This window comes from Haliotis rubra, unplaced genomic scaffold (assembly GCF_003918875.1).
Source record: "Haliotis rubra isolate DU_JTF1 unplaced genomic scaffold, ASM391887v1 Scf1805, whole genome shotgun sequence".
Lineage (NCBI taxonomy): Eukaryota > Metazoa > Mollusca > Gastropoda > Lepetellida > Haliotidae > Haliotis > Haliotis rubra.
In genome coordinates this window covers 48,302-59,454 of record NW_025765787.1, presented here as the reverse complement: position 1 = coordinate 59,454, position 11,153 = coordinate 48,302, and the positions used below count along the sequence as shown (strand labels likewise).

The window sequence follows — 11,153 nt, the reverse complement described above, 5'->3', positions numbered from 1 at the left end:
CACCAGGCTACCCCACCGCCCCACTTTAATCAGAGGTTTTGGGGGACCAAATTACTGAAAATCCATGTATGATTATGTCATTATCAGTTTTAGCTGAGGTACTGAATGACGTATGAGGTTTGGATGCTAGTAGTTTAAAGCTCGTGTTGTGGCGCTGTTAAATTGATGTCCAAATGCGTTTCAACTCAATTACGTGTTCACTATCCCGTGTGGCTGAGGTAAGGGCAATACTACATTGTTTAGTCAAGCTGGGGGTTTCCTGGTAAATTTGTGGAAAAACACGTATCGAATAAACTCGAATACACATGAAACTGCATGCTTCCTTATTTTATTATAAATGATCGACATACATGTACTATTCAACCGACTATACATAAGATAACACACTTCTGGCTGGTAGGTGCCACTCACTGTCACTGTAGATAAGAAGTAGATGACATTTACTCTGTGTCAGTGGTCACTGGGGGACAGGTCCACGTCATCAGTAACATGTCATCAATGGCCTAAAGGCAGACAGGGGAAAATTTTGTCTTCTTATCTGCAGTGAGGTAAATACATTGTCATGAAACAGACGAGGACCAGAATCACTGATGGGCAGGCCCGAGATATGTGTTTAGATAATTATGTTGAAGAACATTTCAAATTGGTTATTGGGATAATTCGTTAATGTCATCAGAAAACCCACCAAGTATTTCATGTCCACTAAGACTACCAAATAACACACTGATTGATACTGCTGTAACCACTTTCAATCTCTTAACGACAATTAATCAACCAATTATTAACGCAACATGTGCCTAATGTTCACTCCAGACAAAATAAACACGTCTAGCATAAAGTAAGGTCTTGTGGTCTTCAGTTGAGGCTCAGCTTTGTGAGGACAGCAATAACAGCAAGCTTCCATATGTGTACCGATAGCTTAGCAGCACCAGATGCTGAAATAGAGTACATTCATGTCAGTGTTTTGCTTGTACCATCTGTAGATTGTCATTGATACAGGCAACAATAATTTTGTCAGTACTTTATGAAATATAACATGTTTTCATGTAAGTATTTCTAAAGGCGTGTTGAAACACAGTTCTCCTCTTTCATTATCCATCTCGCTAAAACCTGTACTCAAAGTAATCATATTCCAAATCATCGCCCACCCTATACCATTCAGTCATGAAATCAGATTCAGAAGGAAACAAAACATTTTTCACTCTGTATTCATTTCACGTTTTCTTAAGGATCGTTGAAAAAATATTCCTTTATCGTCGGAATGCTAAGAATTGTAGACCGAATAATAACACCAGATTGCCTGCATCAGAGCAACCATGAAACATAATTTTCCCACAAATTATCTTTGCCTAAGATGATCACAATCTATATGATGATACCTTTATTGCATGTGTCGCCCCCATAACCTGGGGCGCAGTCACAAACATACTGGTCACTGCTTTTGTCACAGGTTCCACCATTGAGGCAATCTGTATCAGCATCGCATAGTGGCTCTGTAACAAGGAATGCATGATAACTTACAATGAGAATATGATATAAAACTTGCAGCTGCATGACCGTCCCTGTAATCTTAGTTAATTTGGTTCGTAACGCTGTCTTATTTAGAACATGGAAGAAAAACGATTAAGGTATTTGAAATAAGATAATATATTAAAAGCATGCACGGTATTTGCACATGCTTTTCAGCAATTTAATGCATGATCCTCGTGCAATTCATCTGCACAAGGTTTGCAGTTGGTTCCACCAAGTTAGTGGAGAAATCAATCTTCGATGTAACCATACATACTAGGCACATAAAGAAACTGTGCATACAAAAATTTAAAATCTAAATTTATCAAACCTGTGTAGACACATAAGGATTTAAACTCAGAGATTAGTGACATGCATCCAACATGCATGCACGTGCCACGTTCCATGACGTCAGTGGGTTCGTCCTTGAGACGTGCAATACGTTGATGCACGTGCATTCCGGGAATGAGAAACAGAGCAAATGAATGCCACACAATACTGTCACTTTGGAAAGCTCAACCCCTGCCCTTGTGATCGTTCAAAAAATAAACGGCTTTTGAAACGCATAGCATGCCAAGGCTCACGTCTGCACAACGTAATGAGGCCATTGGGATGGTCCGTGGGGGAATGTCTCAACGACAAGTGGCTGCACATTTCCACTGCCACCGGAACACCATTTCTGCACTGGTGAGACGCTACCAGAACACACATGACGTCATCGATCGGCCACGTTCTGGACGTCCACGTTTAACAACGCCAAGACAGGACAGATGGATAAGGGTGACCAATCTTCGCCACAGGTTTCAGACTGCCCGAACAATCCCAGGACTTCGCCGTATCCACCCCAACACAGTTCGCCAACGTTTACGTCATCACAGGATCGGACCACGACGTCCCGCCATACGGCCTATCCTGACACTACGTCATCGACAAGCTCGCCGAATGTGGTGCCGAAATCATGTCCTCAGACCCTTGTTTTGGTGGAGAAATGTTGTTTATACAGATGAGTCCAGGTTTAACATTTCCCATAGTGTTGGACGTCAACGTGCCTATAGACGCGTGGGAGAACGTTATGCACAGGCCTATGTTTTGGAGAGGAATCGCTTTGGTGGTGGTTCCATGATGATTTGGGGTGGAATAACAGCACGCCAAAGAACTCCTTTGGTGATTGTTCAGGGCAACGTAACTGGTGTGGGCTACAGGGATCAAATTCGTCGACCTGTGGCAATTCCTTTTCTGCAACGTCATGGCCCTGGGGTAACATTCCAACAGGACAATGCCCGCCCTCATACGGCAAGGGTTGCTATGGATTTCTTGCAACACCACAACATTGACTTACTGCCTTGGCCTGCAAATTCACCGGATCTCTCCCGAATAGAGCATGTTTGGGACGAGATGGATCGACGTCTACGCCGTCTTCCTCATCCGCCAGATAACGTCCTTGACCTTGCAACAGAACTTGAGAGAATCTGGCGTGACATCCCACAAGCCTTCCTTGCACGTTTGATAGGCTCTATGCGTCGTCGATGCACTGCTGTTCTCAATGCTGATGGTGGACATACCCGTTATTGAGCTTCTGACATGGTCGTTTGACCCATGTCCCGCTTGTGGACTTCAATTTGAATTTCTCTTGACTTGTTATGGTCTCATGATCCCTCCATTAAAGTTTATATGAACCTTTGACATTGTTATCGTACTTATCAACTGGGATAATATTTTGACAATGCACAGTTTCTAGTATATATATATATATACATAACATATAGCGAGTGTTTTAAGTGTGTCTAAACTTTTGATGGGAAGTATATATCAAGAGTCGGGGTATGGTATTCACGGTAATATGACTGTTAACTGTCATAACGATAATAATGTTTTTTATAATTTCATTAATATCTTCTCTCCAAAAGGGAACCATAATCATTTTCTTTAAAGCATTAGTTAGTTTCTCTGTTTGCTGTACCAGCAAAGTTTCAGCTGTATACCGAACGTCTGTAAATACGGAGGCCTTGATCAGACAGTCCATTGATTGACATCTTCAACTTGGGCGCAAAGTCCGGCGGGTTTAGTCTCCATTCGCCTACATCTCAATTTGCCTACATCCCATTTCGCATACAAAAACAATGCAGGATAATTGGGATTAGAAAATGCACCCCTACTCTTATAATGAACCTGACTCACTGGTCAGTGCCATACTAATCAGGTAAATCTTCAAAATTATCCTTGCTCATCTTTAAATTACTTTTTTAACGACACACATTTTGGAAAAAGTAAGCATAAATGGATAATGAACTTTAAAAATATTGTTGACGAAATTGGACTTGGTTATATCTGGAATTCCCAAAAAATTTAACATTTGAATAAACTGAAAACTACAGTTAAATGTAGACTAGAAGATGCGTATAAGCAAGTGTGGTTGTCTACGGTAGAACATTCATCAAAAGGTAACTTATATTGCTCCTTATCTAACATGGATTTAAGTTTTGGAAAATATTGGGATATTTTAAGTGATAATTGTTCAAAGGCATTGTTACGTTATAAAAAAGCAAATCGTAACTAACCCATTGAAACAGGCCACTGGAGCTATATTCAAAAACGTGATAGAATGTGTGACCTTTGTTATGGTAACGACATTGGCGATGAAGTTCATTATTTATTTATTTATTTATTTATTTATTTGTTCTCACTCTATAAATGCAAGAAGTAAATATTTAAGCCATATTTTTATTCCAAACCAAATTTGCATAAAATGTATCCAGTATTCAATAACAATAAGATAGGTATTCTTAGAAAACTCTCTTTTGTCTGTAATATTATTATAAATGTTTTTTTAAGAATCGTTGGTAAGAATACTCCATCTAAATATTTCTATTATCTTTATGCAATCTATGGAATCTATCTATATATATAATGCATTACTTATTCATCTGTATATATGAAATACTCGACTGCACACACATTGTATATAACTATATGGATATATTTAATTGTAACACATATGTAACCTCATATGCCGCTGTCTGCGGCCTGAGTTGAAATATAGTTCAGTTCAGTTCAGTTAAAATAAGATGAAAGGGATTAATGCACAGGCTAAATTGTAAAAGCAATGATGAGATGTAGTTAATTTCTCACTGTAAAATACTCAGTTGTTATAAGGATATGCAGTTGAGTAAAGAGGATTGGTGCATCCACTAAGAAGTTCAAACAATTTTATAATAAAATACTCAGTTTCTGCTACTAATAAGCTTTAAACCAACTTAACCATATAAAATGGAGCGTTCGCCAAGCACTGACAGTCACAATGGCTAACCTGCAGAGGGCAGAGTTCATCTTGTCTCAGAGAGGAAGAAGACAGGTACCACATGATGGCCACAAGTAGCGATTGAATGTTATGAGACAAGAAGCCACACACTGGAAGTGCGTCATAGATAAATGTCAAGGTTAATGCCGTACCACTGGCGACCACATATCTTTCGTCACAGAACACAACCACCCTCCTCTGGTGAATGAAGAAGAGACCAGACTCCTCATCAGACTGAGACAACGTGTTCGTGATGAAGTGAGAATTGACATCCGCACAAGTAAACTTCCTTAACACTAATGTGATATGATGTTATATGATGTGACGTGATGTGAATATCATCGTGATCGGAAAATGGCAAATAGCAGAGTAAATAAATAACAGACAAATAACAGATATATATTCTTTTAAAAAAATTCTTTTTGTCCTTCAACTACTTCAACAAGAAGAGTCCACTTTTAGATCATAGGGGTGCCACTAGTTTACCATTGCGTAATCAACAGTCAACAGACCGTGAAATGTTGCTTTAAAACTGTAGGCGAATTGGGATGTAGGCGAAATGAGAACATGCCGTCCGGCGCGAACATGCCCAGATCAGTTAAGTGACACATAATTTAGGTATATTTGCTATTAGCTCATTATGTCTCCTTTGAAACAAACATGGAATGAGAGATATGTTTACCGAGGTCACATTTAGCTCCACCGTAGCCAGCATTACAAGTACAGACTTCTTCAGGAGGATCCGATGAATCAGGTGCACATGTCCCTTTGCCATTACATGGATCAGGTAGGCATGGATCATCTGAAATATATTGCTGACCGTTACATGTTAAACCTCATTTGACATCATCATGAATCTGTGGTGTTGGGGTACTGTAGTGTAATGGTTATAGCGTCTACCGTCCCGTTGAAGACCAGCGTTCTATTCCCACATGGGTACCATATGTGAAGCCCATATCTGGTTTCCCCCGCCGTGGTATTGCTGGAACTTTGCTCGAATAGTTAAAAAACCCCATAAAATATACAAAGCAGTATGTGTCTTCAGATTTCCATTTTTTATTGTCTAGTTGATGCATGACAAATTTACTATCGAAACTTCGATTTGACGTCCCACTAGATTTGATTAAGTTATTTTTTGCACATATATAATTGTACTTTGATAGTTTTCTATATCCACCTATTGTTTGTTGTGCTATTCGTTGCCTTAATATTACTGTCAGTGTTTAATGCTCTGTGTGCTTTATCATTTTACGTCCATTTTCAAAATATATGTGTGCACTTGAAAGAGGAAAAATACATTTCTATTATCATAAAACAATCTACTAGAAAATACATGATTCTGATTATGACTTGAGCATTTGTATGTGAATCCCTATAAAACAATGACGAGACCAGGGGGTGGCGGTAAGGTCTGACAAGTTTGACACAAAAGTACACAAACAAGAACAAGTGTTTCAGCATTACTTTTTTTTCCTTGACATTTTTAATCGCGTGGTGGTGATAGTTTTAATTCCAAGCGATGACCTAAAACAAACTTTCAGATTTCATTTTCTTTCTGATTAATGTCATGAAAGTTAATAAAAATAGATATGAGTTACCATATTCACAAAGTCACCAATGAAACCAGTGTTGCAGGTGCACGTGTAATCCGTTTTCACAGGTTCCTTGTCCACTGCATGTAGAGTCTCAACTGCAATCAGCCATACTGAGTGTCCCGCACATGGTTGCGACAACACCTGGAAGAGAATAATATGTTTGGTCATTTTAAGAACGGACGTTATGTAAGTTGCATTCTGTTTTGGGGGTATTCGATAGCAATTATCAGTCGAGTCTGAAACTGTCAAAGTATTTCTACAAGATGACTTTGGTAAACATGAAAAACACTGAACCTTCTCTTCCCAGGAACACTCAGAGAGTAATGCACGTTTTTTGTATGCTTGAATCATAGCCCCCTAAACTGAGATTAAAGACCACAAGTTACAAAATACAAAATACTGAAAAAGACAATACATTTATTAAGTTTTATGTGAATAGTTTAGTAAATAACAAGGATTTATTTCATATTTACTCCAGCTTGTATACATCACGTGTAACATTAGTTAATACATCGAGCGCAAGCTAAGATTATTTTTCTTAAAGTCAAATAACATATATACGACGTATATGACAAGCGTCACTTACCCAGAAGCAAAACCGTTTGTGTAAGAGCTTTCATGTTTGTCAGCGCCGTTCTGTCCTCTCTAAGACCGCTAAACGTCTAGATTCGGTTGCGCTTGTCTTTTATATAGGGGGATGTCATAGCGACCGATGTTGATTTTTGTGTTTGCCACAGGTGCGCAAGGTGCTACGAAACGTTTGAGTGATATGTTTTTTCTATAAGACAAATACCCATATGTCTGCCTACTCATGACATCACCATACTGGCAGACACTGTTGTGTGGTGACTGTGCATGTTTACTACTCAGACGTGAAGGTTTCACCATATTTCAACGTTGTTGATGGCCGAAGCTCTATACTATAAATTTCAATTGTAGTAGGGTCGGTGGGGTAGCCTAATGGTTAAAGCGTTGGCTCGTCACGCCGAAGACCCGGGTTCGAATCCCAAAAAGGGGAACAATGTGTGAAGCCCATATCTGGTGTCCCCCGCCGTGATGTTGTCGGAATATTGCTAAAAGCGGCGTAAAACCAAACTCAGTCAGTCAGTCAGTCAATTATAGTACTTTAACTCACGAGCAAAAGAATATACTGATAACTAAAATAGCATAGGGAAAAGGATAGTTGGTCAGCAAAGCTTCGTAGCTGAATGAACAATATCAATATTTTCACATGGGAGGGTTACTGTCACTAATCCTACCAAGCATATACCGAACTCTGCTATATAAACTATGAAATGAAGGAAACAAATAACGAGAATACTTTTGTCATAGAAAACCCACAGCTATTCTCAAGGTGTTCAGCTATGCATCACGTCTTTTGATATATACTACCCATCAAAAGTTTAGACTCACTAGTGTAAATGTAGCCACTTACTTCAGTCAACCGTTATTTAGATTTTGCAAAATATTCCATACTGTTTAAAGGTATTGTTTACACATGAACTGATGTATTGTAATACAAATTCGTAATGTTGAAAGATTACTGTCACGAGTTCAATAAATGATCAAACTCAATGACAATTGACGAATTCTTAACTAAACGTTTCACACCAAAACGTAGTAGTTCATATGTACGATATTTGCACATGCTTTCCAGCAATTCGATGCATGATCCTCGTGCATTCATCTACATAAGGTTTGCAGTTGGTTCCCTCAAGTTTGTAGAGAAATTCATCTTCGATGTAACCATATGTGTACACATAACATATAGTGAGTGTTTTTAAGTGAGTCTAAACTTTTGATAGGTAGTATACATGTGACTGCAGAAACTACAAACACTATGTACAACTGAGAAAGAATCTTACAATGCATTTTCTTTCATGAGTGACAAGCGAATATTAAAGTTCACTACAAGTCTTCTCAAAATCCGTATATATTTTCAATAGAGAACATTTTAGATGACCTTTATATTTTAACAGTGTAGTAACAAGTGTAAAGATTTTGGACAGTAATTCTAAAAACATTGAATTTGTATTAAAGCATGACCATTCATATTGTTCAGGGATAGTGTTATGGACATGATTGTAATAAGCTTATCTGAATTACTTAATTATTTCATTATTATACTTAGTTTTCAAACTGTGATCTCAAGTGTGACGTATGGTCAGACAACTGATTAAGCTCGGCATATACGTTTTCCTTCAGTGTGACTACTTCATTCCAGATGTATCTGAGTTCAGAGTTTACTGCATTGTGTCTGTACACTTGCACAGATTGCATTAAGTTTTCATTATGTTTTTCCACTTTCAATCTTATTCTTTAAAAACTCGAAAATTCGTGAAAGTAACGGAAATTAAAACCACATGAAATAAGTAACGAATTTTTGATAATGTGGATATTTACGTTTCCTATCATGCTCTTGTTTAATTGGAATATCCATCTATTATGTATTATGAAGTTTAGACTGGTACTTGTTCATGGAACATTTAATCAATATTCGTTGTTAACATAACCATAAGGTCTATATGTACGACCTGTAATTTTGCAGTGAAGATTACGTTTGACAACTTTTATCAGTGTTTGGGCTTGACCTTGCCTATCCCATTTGTCTGAGAGGCATGTAAAAGATTCACCCATACATCTTATCCATACTTCTAATGTCCATCTTTATCAACAATTCTGAAAAGCAGCATATTATTAATGATACTTCTGAAATGGTTTTGGGGGGTTCCGGTTGACGTGATTAACTGAGACATGGCGACATATCTGCTTAAGAAATCTAGCCACGGCTATTAAACAAGTATTTACAGTCTTGAGGTAACCTTCTTCCTTCTTCAAGAGCTAATCTAAACTTACTGATGGTTATTCCGTTATTATCATGTACATGTCTTCCTTTGTGGTTGCTAAGGAAGAATTGAACACAAACCAACAATTGACAGTTAGGTAGTAGACTCTATTGTACATGCGTATATAGGAATCTTAAGTTAAAAATAAGATATATCAGACATTACTTGTTCCGTGAAATCATCCGAGGTCCTTGTTGTCCTACACCAATGTACATATGGCTCACAAAAGTACCAGTTTATGCATTATGTGAGTATCTATATGCTTATATGAGTTTCTTTACAAACTGAACTGGCAGTCAAAGCATATGCATTTGGATACCTAATAATATTATATACTGATCACCTTTCAATTATGGATAGAATATGTTATTGTGTGCAGTACATGGCTTTTTGTAAACAAATACAGACATACTATTAAGTGCCGTCAAGAAAAGCGAAGCATGGACTTGGACCCTGAAACATCAAATGATTCGAGGTATTGATCTCTCAACAGCCCAATATCTGTTGTGTGTAAAACCAAATGAAAATCCTGTCACCAAAGAGTTCTGTAAACGGCAGAATTGACATTTAAATAACATTGAAGTCCTTTAACATTGAATTACACATTTTCTTTGAGAGGGAAATGCATGGGTCTGGACTGAAACCCTATAGATGCAATGAACGTCTGTCTATTCTCAACACCAGTTGGCCCTTTTCATGTCATGTGGTACGCGTCACCAGCATTGCCGTGGCAAGAAACCCCCTAAGACGTTTCTTAAGACCTATTCTCCACAGGCGGTCCCCGTTGGTAAATATGTCATGATCGTGGTGCCTAGCCTTGATTTATGGTCGGTGTCCACAGACACATGTCCAATATGAACGCAGTACTGAACAAATGGTGAAAGACAGGTGGTATAGTTGTCACAGTTGGTGAAGTACCTAGAACCTTCTACAGAGGTACATGTTACAGATGCCATTTGAGGCAACGTAAGAGGTTAGTGAAGATGCAGTATTTAAAAGGCAAAATACAAAGACACAATTGTTCTTGACCACCAATCATGTCACAGCTATATCAATTCAAAAGGCAAGCATATCCTTTTATGGACATTTGCAAATCCAGATTCAATTCGTCTGTCATACATGGGGCTGTTAATAGCATATGTCTTTTAACTTGGAATGATGTGTATAAATTATCTCAATACCGCTTACAAATTATTACATACAGAGTGGTGTTCAGCTATTATTATGAGTAAAAGGAACATACATGAAACTCGCGACAGCTACATACCCGTATCAACACTTAGAATGATGTCTCGAAACGATAGCTTTATGGTGCATATATAGTGTCATATTTTACATATGCTGCAATTAACATAACAATACAGTGTTTGTTGTAAACTGTATTGATGAGTAAAAGGAGCATAACTGCCTCACGTTAATTTACATGTTCGAAAACTATGCTTACACTTCGACATGGAGAACGTGACACAAAGCGCATTAGTGGGTGCAGACTCAACTTATAAAATCAGAGTATCAAGCCAAGGAGGCATTAAGGTGCACTTCAGATAAATCAAATAAACGATTGTCAAAGACCTCAGTGCATCGGTTCAAAATTTATTGCAGTGAAACGGAGATTACAGGCCTTAGTTTTATAATGTCATGTGATTATCCGTGCACGATGTAATTCAGAAACGATAATAAAACATTCTTAGTACGACACAACTAATCTCCAGGTACTTAGCAAAATCGAAGTTATCTGTCCAGTGTTACAATCTTGTGAGTTATGGCTTAACTGTGAGCGAGTAGTGGCGTGAAGGAATAGTGTATTGATAACAATTAGTCAAAATCACATAAGAAAATTATTTACAATACCTACAGGTAATTACTGGTAATGGTAAAAATGAACACACAAATCTAAATGTAAAG

At 37.9% G+C, this 11,153-nt stretch overlaps 1 protein-coding gene across 1 annotated transcript in view; it reads right to left on the bottom strand.

Moving 5' to 3' along the window:
* Window positions 1-312: 312 nt before the first annotated feature.
* The window catches only part of LOC124273461 (delta-like protein C), a 31,664-nt gene continuing 20,823 nt past the window's right edge, over window positions 313-11,153 (bottom strand). The window contains exons 2-3 of the mRNA XM_046708736.1: window positions 1,380-1,493; window positions 313-935 (exon numbers count right to left, since the gene is read on the bottom strand). Of these exons, the coding sequence (XP_046564692.1) occupies window positions 856-935; window positions 1,380-1,493 (194 nt within the window). The 3' untranslated portion in view covers window positions 313-855. The remainder of the gene's footprint in view (window positions 936-1,379; window positions 1,494-11,153) is intronic.